Genomic DNA, 15935 nt, shown 5'->3' on the forward strand with positions numbered 1-15935 from the left:
GGCCCGGTTGTGGCTGAACAGAGGCCATTCAGGGTGAATGGGGCGGCGGGGGTAGCATTGTTGTGTGCCTCGGGTAACTGCCTGTTGAATGGGGGCGGTGGTGGGTGATTCACTACTACTATACAATATCTGTATATATTGTGATGATAATGCAATACAGACATCATAAAGATTTGGGGCAGCCACCCGTATATTGTTTTCCCGGCTGCAAAAGTTAAGTTTATGAAGCACGATGTGCATAGAACAGAGTCCAAAACAGAACTGATCACAATATACCAAGATGGAGGCTTTAAAGGCCCATAGAGGAACTGACATCATCAAAAGGGCCGGAACCAGAAGTAATGTCAGCAAAGGGGCCGGCTTCGGCAGTGACGTCAGCAAAGGGGCCGGCTTCAGAAATGATGTCGGCATAGGGGCTGGCTCCGGAAGTGATGTCTTCTGAGGCGCCGGAACCTTGCAGGATTTCCCGGGAAAGGTCTGTAGGGAACTGAGAAAGACAGTCAGCGCACTTCGCTGCCCCCTGGTCGGATGTTTTATTACAATTACTCAGACCCTTTAGCTGTCTCCTACTCGTACGTGTGTGACTATAATATCCATCCGTCCATTTTCCAACCCGCTGAATCTGAACACAGAGTCACAGGGGTCTGCTGGAGTCAATCCCAGCCAATACAGGGCACAAGGCAGGAACCAATCCCGGGCAGGGTGCCAACCCGCCGCAGTGACTATAATATAAATACAATATAATAGAGAGAGTGAGTAGATATACATAATATATGTATATTAATATATAATACATACAATTCAAATATTTTTCTTACACTACAGTATTTTGTCTTAATTTTGTATCATGCAATTGCAAAGATACATAAAACCTCATTTTAGCAACACAGTCTCAACTACTAATCAAATATTGTTGCTAAGCAATTCATAAGGACATTGCTATTGACTGACAATTTAAAAGCTTATTTTTCACACTGCGTTATGTTAAGTCACTTTGCAGTTTATTTAAGATAAAAAGTTTCATCTTCTTTAGTCTTTCGTTATAGCTCATTTGCTGCTATTCTGGTATCTAAAGTCTTCTTTCTCTTGTCAGGACTTCCTCTACTGCTGTTATGTCTGTTTTATTATGTGCAAACTAAAAATATATATTGTATTCTAGATGTGACAGATGTGCATTACATCTTTTTGATATGTATGCACAGAATGTGGTGTAACCCAATATTGCATTATTTGCTTCTATCTAGGAATCCATCAAGGTGAGTGTCATCATCCAACAGCCATACTACATGCACTTCAGAACAGGTTGTTCACCTGAAGCTATGCATGTTTGGGCCTGACCAGTACTTGGGTGGGAGACCAATTAGGAAAAGCATGAGTTGCTGCTGGAAAAGTTGCTGGCAGGGACAGCAAGGGATTCTTACCCATTGGTCTAAATGTGGATCCCAATGCCCCAGTGCATTGATAGGGACACTGTGCTGTAAAAATGGCGCTGTCCTTCAGATGAGATGTAAAACCAAGGTCCTGACTTTCTGTGGTCATAAAATATCCTTGAGCATCTTTTCTAAAGAGTAGGGTATATCCTGATATCCTGGCTAAGTTGCCCACCATGGCCTGGTCACTCTAACCCCCTAATCATCCCCCGTCTCTAATTGGCTATGTATCTCACACCCCTTCACCACCTAACAGCTAATGTGTGGTGAACATACAGCCCAAAAATAACTAGTCCCATCATCCAAGTGGATGCTACACATTAGTGGTGGTTGAAGTGGCTTTCCAATCACTGAAGTGCTTTGAGTAGTGAGAAAGGCACTATATAAATGTAAAGAATTATTATTATTTATTATTATCGACCAGCTTATTAGATAGATTGGAACCATTTTTTTATTTTTAGGAATATTCTTCTGTAGCTGATAGTTGGAGTTTTTCATGCTCTCACAATCTCTATGGTCACCTCTGACATTTCTTTTTCTTTTTGTAGGCTATTATATAAGGCTGTCTTTTCTTTAGTAATTTTTGGAGTAATTATCTTGTGCTGGAATTTTTGAAACTGAATTTGTCCTGCATTGTATGGTTGGAAAATGGATGGATAGATGGATGAAGATTACACTTTAACTTTACCTACAAATACTTTACTTTCATCATACTTAAAAGTTCATCCCTATTTAATTAAACTTACTTTTTTCTGCTCAAATTTTTCTTATAAAAATAAGATTGAAGAGTTTTTGCAGATTTGCTCTGACAAAATGATGATACACTTTGATTATTTGAAGCTCATTTTACTAGTTCGATAACCTGTTTTTTTTTTTTTTGCACAGATAATTTTTGGTGATTTTTGACACTGTACTTTTTTTGTTTTTGTCTGTAACACAGTCTCATCCTTATTCCTTTATACATGGAGCTTTGCTTTGTTTACAAAATGAGTTATGCTTACTAAGAAACTGCCCATCTTGCTGACACCTGTTTATGTCCTCTGCTCTGCAAATCACCACACTTCCACTTAATTGACTGTGTTTTCTAAATAAAATGTTATCCTTTAATATTTTATTCATCCTTCTCCATAGGATTTAGCAAGGGTTTCTGTTGTAACTGCTGTATTTGTAAGGCTTTCTCAAGACTGTTTTTTCTATATAGATGAGTTGTTTATTTATTTATTTTTAAACAAAACAAAGAAAAATGCCCTGTATAACAGTACAGATTTACGAAATTATAATATTTGCATTTGATGAGTTTGAAATACTGTGATTTTATCCAAATCTGTAGGCAGCCAAACAAATGACACATGCTTTGTAATTTTATTTGCTGATTTTGCTTATTTTTGTTTCTTGAGAAACAGTGTGATGGATGTATCAGATGGGTTATTATAGCTGTGACTGCTACATGTTAAAATAAACCACTCTGTGTTATATTGTAGAATCATTCTTCTTAACAGATTTTTCTTAAGCCATTTTGAATTACAATACTTAATATTCCATTGTGCTTTGAATAGTCCTTTAAATCCTTTAGTCTTGTGAAAGCTAATGAGTTTATTCACTAATCTTATTAAAGGTGACCCATGGGTTAGAAATAAGAGTTTGGGGTGTAAAGTGATTATAGGCGTTCAGATATCACAACAAGGTGAATTGGCTCACAGATTAGGGACGTAATCCTGCACAAATGTTATTACTGCCTTGACTAGTAAATTACAAAGTGCATACAAATCCAAGCAGCAAGGTGATATTTTTATAAAATGAATTAGCAGGTTTAAATAACATTACTTAAGCAGCCATCTGTATTAAAATCTACAGCTGCTTTACTGATAATCGGAGATTTTAGTTCTAATCTGCTTTCTTTGTTAAGTGCTTACCCAAGTGTTCTGAATAAATTACAAAGGAGAAAAAAATTCTCTGTCATACTTCTGTTAACAGTGTATTTAATTCTATATATGTAGATGAAAAAAATGTAGCGTGTTACCTCTGTTATTCTTACTATTTAACTTCTTTGTTTCCTTGGCTAAATATTTTTATGCCATCATATATTTCTCTTCCCGGTGTCCATGAAGGTTACTTTAGCCAAAGTGAACTAATATACTGTATTATTTGCTCCCACCATCTGCAAGAATTTCATCTTTCACCCTGTCATTTTTATGTCTGTAGTAGTAGGGTGTTGTACTGTGTTAGACATTATGAAGAAGGTGCCTTAGCTGCCTCAAAAACTTGAATATTGTAATCTGTTCAGTTAGCCAATAAAAGGTGTAATTTTGCTTGACTTCTCTTTGCATCCTGTCACTTTCAATTGCTTTGGTTTTGTTCTGTGATAATAGTACAAAGGCTGTAAAATATGACTGCAAATGTCACTGTTACTTATGTGCCCCTTTTTGAACAATGTCAGTAGCCTGCTGATAAGACTCACAAATTGCATCAATTTCTTTCCTAACTAGAATGCTAGAGGTGCCTAAGGAAATGGGCATATTACTTCATGCTACATATGTGCAACTCAAGCAGGACTCATCAGTTACCTGATAGCGTGCATAAACTTATTTTAATTATACACATTAGTGAAAGCAATATGGCCTCTGTCTGAGTTGTTTTGTTATCCAGCAGTGACCACAACCCCAAGCATAAAGTGAAAGCTACACAGGAGTGGCTTAAAAACAACAATGCAATTGATAAGTGAAATTTTCTGCTGGACATTTTTTCTCTTAAGGTCATGATGTTCCATGTACCAAAATGTATTGAATAATTCACTGTAGCGTGTTTTTGTATTGTCACAATTGGGTCACAGATTTGCACAGAAACACAGGAAATTGTAGAGACAGGAACTTTATTCAAACACTGCAAAGAAACATGTCTCTTTTTCAAAAGTTTAAACATGCTCCTTGACAAGACGGAGATGACGGTTCTGTCTCACAATTAAAAGAATGCAAACATATCTTCCTCTTCAAAGGAGTGCGCGTCAGGAGCAGGGAAGGTCAGAGAGAGAGAGAAAAGCAAACAATCAATCAAAAATTGACAGGTGTTGTTCGGACTGTGAAGTACCGCGCGGATCGCGCGATAGATCAGCCTCAAGTAAGCCCAGCAAGCAAGGGAGCAATGTGAATGTAGTCTTTCAGCGTTTTTTAATCTGTAGGGGTGCGATCAGCCCCCCCATTTCACAGTGTATGGCGAGTCATTTTCCCAGTTTACATCAACAGATTGGGTGGTTAAAGTCATAATTTGAAAGGATCCAATCAACCCACCGTCATTAAAGAAGTATAGCTAACTATCCTCCTTTAGGGTCCCTTTTCTTTTATAATGTCTGGGGAGTATAATATATCGATCCTTCCCATCTGTTACTGATCATGTTTTACAGCACTTATATTAAATATGTTTTAACTTTTATCTTGGTCTATTTGGGAACCTGAATCAGAGAAGTAAAAACTTTGGGGAGTATTATAAATGTTTGTCAGAACTAATTTGGGCTGATGTTTCGGCTGTATGATGCATTCACAAAAACATATTTTGCAGAGCAAATTACTTACTAATGGATGCTTCATATCTTTTGTTTATTAAATTTCAACTACTTCAATCTGACTACAAATTTTCAGTATAACAGTATACAGATATCATTAGATGTCTAGGTTTTTGTCCCACCCTAATTTTAAAGTCCTCCTTCATCATTGTTTTTCTCTGTCTTTATTTGGAACCCCGTAAATATTATACTTGTATAGCTGAAGAAGGTTTCCCATTCTAAAACAGTATCTGTTTGATACCAATATCATATTTAAATTGATTTCATTTACAACTTAGAAAACGTTCACAAAATGAACATATTTAAAAACAAAATACTAACCTCATCCATTATCCAACCCGCTATATCCTAACTACAGGGTCACGGGGGTCTGCTGGAGCCAAACCCAGCCAACACAGGGCGCAAGGCAGGAAACAAACCCTGGGCAGGGCGCCAGCCCACCGCAAGGTGCACACACACACACACACACACACACACACGAGACAATTTAGAATCGCCAATGCAGCTAACCTGCATGTCTTTGGACTGGGGGAGGAAACCCACGCAGGTAGGACCCGGGAAGTGAACCCGGGTCTCCTAACTGCGAGGCAGCAGCGCTACCCATTGTGCCACCATGCCACCCAAAATACTAACTTTTTTTAGATAAAATATTTTAACTATCAATATGTGTATAAGTCCAGGGACAGGCCCAATTATACCACAGTCCCACCATGTAGTTTATTTCTATAGGTGAGAAATAAGTCCTCAGGGTACAAAATTATATAAGGTCATCAATTAGACCACTGAATCTTTCCTGTTTCAATATTGTCCTTTATTTTTTTTGTCCAAAAAATTATCTGTGGACTTCTGTTTGCATTAAAAGCTATCATTTATCAGAAATTCTCTCTTGTGTTGTATTTGTTTATTGCCAGCTGTTGTCAAATATTACTTTGAAGGGCCTCCTGGTGCCAATTAAATCGAGTTACAGGTTGTTAAAATCACTGTGTAGACGTTAGGCAGTAGTTTAGCACACAGGGAATTCATTTTAACTTTGAAAAAGAGCAGCATTTAAAGTCACCTATAGCATCCTAAATTGTTTTTGAAATAGAATTTCTCTTTTTTACAAAATACAGTCATCTTTGCACCTTTTTAGTGGTCATTTTTCTTAGTTAAAATCTTCACAAAATAGTTTTAGTTTCTTTTCAAAGTTTTTATTAATATTGCAAACAGCCTAAAACTGCTGTATATGTCCATGACAAGACAAGGAGTAAAAGGTTACATGCCATCTTCTTTTTCTTCATATTATGTATTTCTCCAAAGATCTAAATTATTCTTATATTTTGAATGATAGCCACCTTTCTTGCTTTTGCTCATGAAAACGAAGTTGCGCTTTTGGCGACTCACTATACTCAATGTCATTAAGGAGAACTTAAAGAATTCTGCACTGTTTGTAAGGTCCGTTTATGTTTTTGCACACATGTGGTTTATGCAAACGCAGAATTGATTGGTGAGCAAATCCCAAATGACATCCTAGGTTTTGTTGGATTGTAACTACTTATGAACACTTAATAAATAATGACATGGGACACCATTGTAAATTTTTAATCGGTCATTCTATTATTATTAAGTCTGATGTTCTTGGTCTCTGAAAAGATTGTGTGCCCAATCAGCATTTTAAAGTCTTCACAAGAGTGTTTGATGCAGCCTCTCAGACAGTTAATTTATCATTCAAGAAATATAGCAAACTGTCCTTATTTGGGTCCATCTTCTTTTATAACATCTGGGCAAGAGTAACCAGAGGTGTGGATTACTTGATCATTCTGGAGCCTTCTCCAGTTACATTAGCCACCCAAAACTTTCTTCACAAGTGGACTTGTGTTTTCAGGTGTCCAGTTCCCTATTTGGGATGTATAAGACCAGGCTATGGCTCCCCTAGATTTTTCAGTACCCTTTTAAATAATTTTCTTTGTGCTCCCCAAGCATTTGTTAATACAATGCCCAGTGCACTGTGAAATAGAGGTTTTCCAAGTCCTTCGCTAATTACAGTTTGAGAATATGTTTATTTAATTTATATTTGAGGTTGTTACTGGTTTATTTTGTGGTTGGTGTCTCCTGTATTGTATTATAATGTTCTGTGATTCATATCTCAGAGCTTTGCTACATTTAACACTTAACACCATCTCTTGCTCAACCACAATTTCTACAAACAACCGCAGGAAAGTATAAATGCTTTTTGCTTGTGAAGACGGTATTAGGTTTGCCTGCAGTTGAAGTATCTTTGAATGGATTGCAAGAAGCATTTCATCATTAAAATGTACAGTCTGAGCAAGGCCATTTAACTTAGCATAGCATCCTGATACTAGTTTGAACCTGAGGCTTAGCATAGCAATAACACTGAAATTAGTTTAAAAGCTCACCCATATTTCCTCCTTGTCCAGAGCAAAACTAAGTCTTGAGTCAGTTTAGGTGAAGGCTCATTCTGGAGAAGAAAACAGAGTTTTACACTTACTTGTGTAGATTTTTTGTGTATTTTTTTTAAGTTTTTATTTTGTTTGCTTTGTAGCTGGTGTTCTTTTTACCACTATTAAAAATATAATGTTTAACCTTAATCTATGTGCTGTTTTTTATGTAGGCTATCATCAATACTTTATTTACACTTCAAATGTAAATTCCATGGTCCTTATAATGTGCAGTAGCTCAGCATTTTCTTATTGTTAAACACATCAAACTGTTATATTTCAGGAAAGGATAGGTTCGCAACTTTACGGCTTTTGATCTGGTACTTTTTGACTTTTTAATTTTAGTAGATAATTTTGTATCATGGTGCTTCATACAGACTGATTTGCATTTTCAGTTTAGTTTAATCCTTGCCTTCCATGTCCAGATTCTGGAATTTAAACAGCTTGATCTCAGTATTCACATTGAATAAAATGTAGTGTTTGTATTTTCCTTCAAATGTACAGTCTTCTTTTTGTGATACTATATGTACTTAATTATTGTGCACACAAGTCACATTGTTTTACACAATTATAGGGTAATCACATTGACATTGACTACCCTGAATCTTGGCATAGCCTTTGTGTTTCTTCATCCCATGCACATTAGTTCTAGTTGTAGTTTTTAATAACCAAAATAAATGTATTTTTGCTTCGACTCATATGTTATTCTTAATAGATTTTGAAGGCCTATTGAAGTGCACTTCCAGGTAGACCGTGTGATCACCTTTTGACATTATAGTTTTATTAATATTATCAAAGATACTGTACCATTACTGCATTTGACAGCCGGAAAAAGCTCTTAGGGAACCGTTTTTTAGAGCCTATTTTGCATCCTTGCTACAGAAATAGTCTGGAGAACATCTGTAATGTAGTGCATCCAGATGTTTCTGTGAGCAGATTAGCAGAGCTGACAATGTCTCCCATTTCTCAGCTGTCATCATTTTCATTGCATGGTTTTGTGAAGCTATCTTGCAGTTGTTCTTTTGGTAAATTATCCACACAGTAACAGTGGGCATGCAAGACTACACCTCAGATATTTTGACAACTGTGCCTGTTTATTTGTCTTTAATTCTAGGTATATATATGTCCCAATGGGAGGGTCTCATCATGGTTTGCTGGGGAAGATGTTCTCAAGTGCCTTAGCCTTTGGATTTGTTTACTACTGGCATGGCGCTCATGACTATTTATTCAGTTGGGCCCTGTTAAACTGGATAGGACTTATGATAGAATATGGAGTAAAGAAAATTCTGTTCATTCCAGATGCTCAGAATATGATTGTAAGTATCAAATATGCATTACTAATTTTTTGATATTTTACTTTGTAGTGTTTGTAAAGAAGATAGTTAAATACTTGTAATATTGCTGTAACTAAAGGGTAAGTTGTGTATTTTTTCAAGTTAAAGTTATTTTTTCACCATTAACATATAATGTACATTAATTTGCCACAGGAAGCCATTTTTGATTAAAGAATTTTTATAAATGTAAAAATAAAAATATTGTGTCTGTTCTTGAAGTTTAAAATTGTTCCTATGGGTCACCAGTCCAAATGTGCCTTTAAACGTATTAAGTATATCCATTTTCAAGCCAAGAATGTTTTTGAGTATTGATCAGCATGATGAGATTCCACACATATTACAAAGCACAATCCATGATATTTTTGGGAGTAAGCATATACTGGCTTGCATTTAACTGAAAACTGGATAAAAGCAACACCCATCCTTTCATTCATTGATTTCCTTTATGCATTTCATCCACTTCATGGTTGTAGGAGTAGGCTATGCATATAGTTTTCTGCTATTCTGCCATTTTAAAAGAAGTGTGACTCTACTTTACTATGTACCTTGTTACCTGTTTTCCTTTGCGGCAGCCTTTTAACCCCAATACCACCGTACTAAGGCAGGCTTTTTTTCCTTAAAATACTGTGTAACAATAAATAAACCATTGCACACTATGTACCTCTATTTTTGTACTTTTCAAGTTAGTCTTTTGCACTTTAAAATTGATTATTCTATTTTGTTATTCTAAAACACAACTACTAGTGCATTTCCAAAGAAAAACTGATTAATGGTTAGGCTTGGCCACTAACCATGTCAAGTTTGTACGTTTTCATTGCATCTAAGTGAATGTTTGTTCAGGTTGTCTGTTCTTCCTCCCACATCCTAAAGATATGTGTTTTTGGATATTTGGTGACTGTAAAATGGTCCTGTATGGATGAATATACACATGTACGTGGATATGCCCTGCAGTAGACTGTTATCCCCATCCAGAGTGGACTTTTATGGCCCTTAATTGAATGAAATGTGCAAGGAAAATAGATAGATAGATAGATAGATAGATAGATAGATAGATAGATAGATAGATAGATAGAGATAAATAGATACTTTATTAATCTCAAGGGGAAATTCACATACTCCAGCAGCAGCATACTGATGATGGATGAATGGCTGGGTGTTACTTGTATCCAATGTTTCATTTCAATGCATGTCAATATAATGGATTTTAATATAGTAAACGTATTTAATATATAGCTCGCTTTGCTTGCCAGCCACTTTGTGTCTCTGCCGCTTGCATATGTGGTATTCACTTTCACCAAACAACAAATCATTTAATTCTCACAGAAAGACCTCTTTATTGGGAAGAAACACTACTTTTCCCAGATGGCAACACAAATTGGACGATCTACAGGTCTCTGACTTAAAGTATAAATGCGATCAATATATTCGATTTCTTTTTGCTGTTCTGTTATTTCACAGTAATTTCTGTTTGTTAGCGCTAATGCGATCTTTACTATCATTTTTTTTGAGACTTTCAATTTTTAGTACTTTCATTATCTCTAACTTGCTCTGCATGTGTATCGCTCCAACGTTTTTGAATACTTTACGACGTTCTACTTTGTCATCTACTCTTTGTCTTTTATTTCCGGCCTCGGGCCTGGTTAAATTTCTTGGCACAAAGTCTCATCTCGCAGGACTTGAAAGTATCTCTCTAAAAAAGTCTCGTCCCAGGCTAAAAAGTCTTGTCTTGTCCCAGGATTTTTTTTATATAATAGAGAGATGTTTTGCCTGTAGGACGGTGTTTCATCCAAAGTAGTGAACAAGTATGAAGTTTACAACCTAGTGTGTGGATTGCAGGTTCGGACAAAGGAAACAACCATACAGGTTTAATGGAACAATGTTTTTCTATCTCTGAGTCATTTTATTTTCACCTCTAGAAACCCTTCAGTATAGCTATGGCATCCATGTTAATAAGCTGATACCCAGAAATCCTCCAGGGCTTCCTATTCTTGACAATGCATGAGGCTGATTCTTTTATCTGATTTTGGGGGTTTATTGCCTGCTAATGGCATGGATGACAAAAGTAAGAATCTGTTTATGTGCCTCATTGTGTGTTGCCCTCAATAGTACAAAGTTCAAGTGGATACTGGAGACCAATATTCCCTTGTCTGAAAAATTCTGGGCAGTCACTGGTTTGCCCCCCCCCCCCCCCCACAACATAATGACCACTCCCTGCTAATGCAACTTAAGCTTTGCCAAGGAGGAAGGAGTTGGATAAGAAGAAACATATTGTTTGGTATACTATCCAGTAAGATGATAAAATACTTTCAGTAAAGAAAAAAAATATTGTTGCTTCAAACTTAGCATTAGATTATACATAGGAAAAAGGCAGTGACACGGCAATCTTTATTTATTTTCTGTTACCCATAATTTGAAGGTTTTTTTGTTAAATTTATTATTGTTTATTTCTAAATTATATACTGTCATTTAATATTTTTAGGGACACACACAAACATTTTTCCTATATGAAATTTTAAAAAGTCATCATTTAAAGCATTTGGAAATGGCCAAGCTCCTGTTTTCTGTTTTTATGTCAAACTTGGTAACTGGGTAATATGACCTCAATTCTTTAAGAATCCACACTGAAAGGGCAGTAAATGCATAAATGAAATTCCTAAGTAGGAGGATGTTATGTTTAGAAATGTGCAAAAACAAGTGTTCATTATGGAAAATGAACATCCTGCAGTTGGATCAGCAAATTTTAATGAAAGCAGAAGTGAACTGCCTGATGTTTACTTCAGTAGTGCAACATTGACATTGACTTCTCATACAAACAAAACGTTTTACTACAGGAATTCAACAGATGGCAGAGTAACAGAACATGTTGTGTTTAAAATGGATTTGTATTTAACTTCTGTCATCAAATTGTAGTTTTAGTCAAATGGGTGTTAGTTCTGCAGTCAGCTCCATAAGTATCTGGACAGTGACACAATTTTCTTAAATTTGGCTCTGTATGCTATCACAATGGATTTGAAATAAAGCATTCATTATGTGATTAAACTGTAGACTTTCAGCTTTAAGTCAAAGGGTTTACTAAAAATATTGTATGAACTGTTTAGGAATGACATCTATTTTTCTGCATAGTCCCTCCATTTCCATGGGCTAGTATGTGGACCTTTGTCTGACAAGCTGTCCCATAGCCAGGTAGGAGCATTTCCCCTCATTATTTCTTCAACTATTAAGCAGGTAAAAGGTTTGGAATTCATTCCAAGTGTGGAATTGCTTTTGGAAGCTGGCACTGTGAACTCTCAGTATGAGGTCCAAAGAGCTGTCCATACAAGTAAAAGCAGTCCATCATTGTCCTGGGAAACAAAACAAACCCTTTAGAGAGACAGCAGAAACACAAGGAGTAATCATTCTTAAAAATGTCAAAATACTTTTGAGCCCCTGAAAATAGGGGGACTATGTATAAAAACGTCTGTCATTTCTAAACAGCTCATACAATATTTTCTGTTAAATCCTTGAATTAAAGTTGAAAGTCTACACTTTAATCACATAATGATTGATTTTTTTCAAATTAATTGTAGTTATGTACAGAGCCACTATTATGAAAATTGTGTCACTGTTCTAAATACATATGGATCTGTCTCTGTTTTCTTGTAAGCTCTTGTAAGTTAAATTTCCAGCAAAATAACTACCCATGCCGTGTTTGCACGTTGTCAATGTTCAGTATTCGGCTTTTCTGCACATTCTTGAATCCTTGGTGGTTGGCGTCCCACTTTACCTGTACTGTACTATACTTTATTGGAATCTTTATGTGAAATGCATAAATAAGGAGGAATTCTTAAGCCGTTACTTAGAATTGATTTATTTTTGCCTTTTACATATTCCTTTTTTTTTTCACTTCTCAGCAAGCAGAAAGCTTTTTCATTAGGAAATCCCCATCTGAATTCCTGGCTTAGCCTTCAACTCTATATGTGACCTTGAGTTAATGTTTCATAACGTTTATTTTATTCATTTTATCTACAAAATGCAATGTAGAGGAAGCTTAATTTTATATTGAAAGGTGAAAATATTAAAAAAATTTTAAAAAACCTTATAGTGGAGTTTGAAGTGTAAATTAGTTACTGTTATGCACACTATTTATAAATGTACTTATCAGTGTAGTCTTTGTTTATATGTGTATACATTGTGTATGTGTATATATAGTATATTTATCTATTATATAAAAAAATCTTGGGTCGAGACGTGATCATCTCTTTGAGACTACTTGCACGTCACGTCTCACTTACAAACAATTTCTCTGAGACACTTTAACGTCCCACGAGACAAGGAAGTGAGACAAAAGGATAGCTGCTGTACAGGCTTTTAAATGATCAATGTGCAGCGCAACATGCGGATCATGCAGAATGGCAGCTGTAGCTTCTGTACAGGCTTTTAAATGATCAACGTGCAGCGCGACATGCAGATCACGCAGCTTAGTGGCAGCAGCTGATCCGTCCGCATCTCCTTAGCGTGTGTTTGCCCTCCAACCCTCCCCCCCTTCACAACACGAGCGGCAGAGACACGAAGTGGCGAGCGTGAAGCGCGCCCTCAGGTAGGGGGGGTGGGCGAGCAAAGCGAGTAGGGGGCAAAGCCCACTAGTGTATGTGTGTATATAAATACACAGTCATATGAAAAAGTTTGGGAACCCCTCTCAGCCTGCATAATAATTTACTTTCAACAAAAAAGATAACGGTGGTATGTCTTTCATTTCCTAGGAACATCTGAGTACTGGGGTGTTTTCCGAACAAAGATTTTTAGTGAAGAAGTATTTAGTTGTATGAAATGAAATCAAGTGTGAAAAACTGGCTGTGCAAAAATTTGGGTACCCTTGTAATTTTGCTGATTTGAATGCATGTAACTGCTCAATGCTGATTACTTGCAACACCAAATTGGTTGGATTAGCTCATTAAGCCTTGAACTTCATAGACAGGTGTGTCCAATCATGAGAAATGGTATTTAAGGTGGTCAATTGCAAGTAGGAGTTATTCTGAAGGAACAGTATGTCAAGAGTGTTTTGGAGGTGAAAAGAGTGTCCGGCAGAGTAATGATTATGAAGCTGGAAATTGGAGGTGTGATGATGAATGTTGTTAGTGCATATGCACCGCAAGTTGGGTGTGCAATGGGTGAGGAAGATGATTTTTGGAGTGAGTTGGATGAAGTGATGAACAGTGTACCCAAGGGACAGAAAGTGGTGATTGGAGCGGATTTCAATGGGCATGTTGGTGAAGGGAACAGTGGAGACGAGGAGGTGATGGGTAGGTATGGTGTCAAGGAGAGGAATGAAGAAGGTCAGAGGATAGTGGATTTTGCCAAACTGATGGACATGGCTGAGGTGAATACGTATTTTAAGAAGAGGGAGGAACATAGGGTTACGTACAAGAGTGGAGGAAGATGCACACAGGTAGATTACATCCTATGCAGAAGAGTTGATCTGAAGGAGATTGAAGACTGCAAATTGGTGGCAGGGGAAAATGTAGTTAAGCAGCATAGGATGGTGGTCTGTAGGATGACATTGGAGATCAAGAAGAGGAAGAGAGTGAGGGCAGAGCCAAGGATCAAATGGTGGAAGTTGAAAAAGGAAGACTGCAAGGTTGAGTTTAGGGAGGAGGTGAGACGGGCACTGGGTGGCAGTGAAGTGTTACCAGACAGCTGGGAAACTACAGCAGATGTAGTAAGGGTGACAGCAAGAAGGGTGCTTGGCGTGACATCTGAAAAGAGGAGGAGGAAAAGGAAACCTGGAGGTGGAATGAGGAAATACAGGAGATTATACAGAGGAAGAGGATGGCAAAGAAGAAGTGGGATAGTCAGAGAGATGCAGAAAGTAGACAAGAGTACAAGGAAACAAGGCGCAAGGTGAAGAGAGGGGTGGCGAAGGCTAAAGAATAGGCGTATGATGAGTTGTATGAGAGGTTGGACACTAAGGAGGGAGAAAAGGACCTGAACCAATTGGCTAGACAGAGAGACCGAGCTGGGAAAGATGTGCAGCAGGTTAGGGTGATAAAGGATAAAGATGGAAACATACTCACAAGTGAGGAGAGTGTGTTGAGCAGATGGAAGGAGTACTTTGGGAGGCTGATGAATGAAGAGAACGAGAGAGAGAAGAAGTTGGATGATGTGGAGATAGTGAAGCATGGAGGTGTTTAGGAGAGATGGCAGTGGAGTTTTTAACCAGATTGTTTAATGGAATCTTGGAAAGTGAGAGGATGCCTGAGGAGTGGAGAAGAAGTGTACTGGTGCCGATATTTAAGAATAAGGGGGATTTGCAGGACTGTAGTAACTACAGGGGGATAAAATTGATGAGCCACAGCATGAAGTTATGGGAAAGAATAGTGGAAGCTAGGTTAAGAAGTGAGGTGATGATTAGTGAGCAGCAGTATGGTTTCATGCTGAGAAAGAGCACCACAGATGCAATGTTTGCTCTGAGGATGTTGATGGAGAAGTATAGAGAAGGCCAGAAGGAGTTGCATTGCATCTTTGTGGACCTGGAGAAAGCATATGACAGGGTGCCTTGAGAGGAGCTGTGGTATTGTATGAGGAAGTCGGGAGTGGCAGAGAAATATGTAAGAGTTGTACAGGATATGTACGAGGGAAGTGTGATCGTGGTGACGTCTGTGGTAGGAGTGACGGATGCATTCAAGTTGGAGGTGGGATTACATCAGGGATTGGCTCGCTCTTATTTGCAATGGTGATGGACAGGTTGACAGACGAGATTAGGCAGGAATCCCCATGGACTATGATATTTGCTGATGACATTGTGATCTGTAGCGATAGTAGGGAGCAGGTTGAGGAGACCCTGGAGAGCTGGAGATATGCTCTAGAGAGGAGAGGAATGAAGGTCAGTAGGAATAAGACAGAATACATGTGTGTGAATGAGAGGGAGGTTAGTGGAATGGTGAGGATGCAGGGAGTAGAGTTTGCGAAGGTGGATGAGTTTAAATTCTTGGTATCAACAGTACAGAGTAATGGGGATTGTGGAAGAGAGGTGAAAAAGAGAGAACAGGCAGGGTGGAATGGGTGGAGAATAGTGTCAGGAGTAATTTATGATAGACGGGTATCAGCAAGAGTGAAAGGGAAGGTCTACAGGACGGTAGTGAGACCAGCTATGTTATATGGTTTGGAGATGGTGGCACTGACCAGAAAGCAGGAGACAGAG

General features: G+C 37.6%; 1 protein-coding gene across 4 annotated transcripts in view; it reads left to right on the top strand.

Annotated features, from left to right (window-relative positions):
• The window catches only part of hhat (hedgehog acyltransferase), a 322107-nt gene that overhangs the window by 185372 nt on the left and 120800 nt on the right, over window positions 1-15935 (top strand). For all 4 annotated transcript variants that reach the window (XM_051919634.1, XM_051919631.1, XM_051919632.1 and 1 more), the window contains one exon: window positions 8539-8740. In XM_051919634.1, the coding sequence (XP_051775594.1) occupies window positions 8539-8740 (202 nt within the window). The remainder of the gene's footprint in view (window positions 1-8538; window positions 8741-15935) is intronic.

The sequence above is a fragment of the Erpetoichthys calabaricus genome, chromosome 15, assembly GCF_900747795.2.
Source record: "Erpetoichthys calabaricus chromosome 15, fErpCal1.3, whole genome shotgun sequence".
Taxonomy (NCBI): Eukaryota; Metazoa; Chordata; class Cladistia; order Polypteriformes; family Polypteridae; genus Erpetoichthys; species Erpetoichthys calabaricus.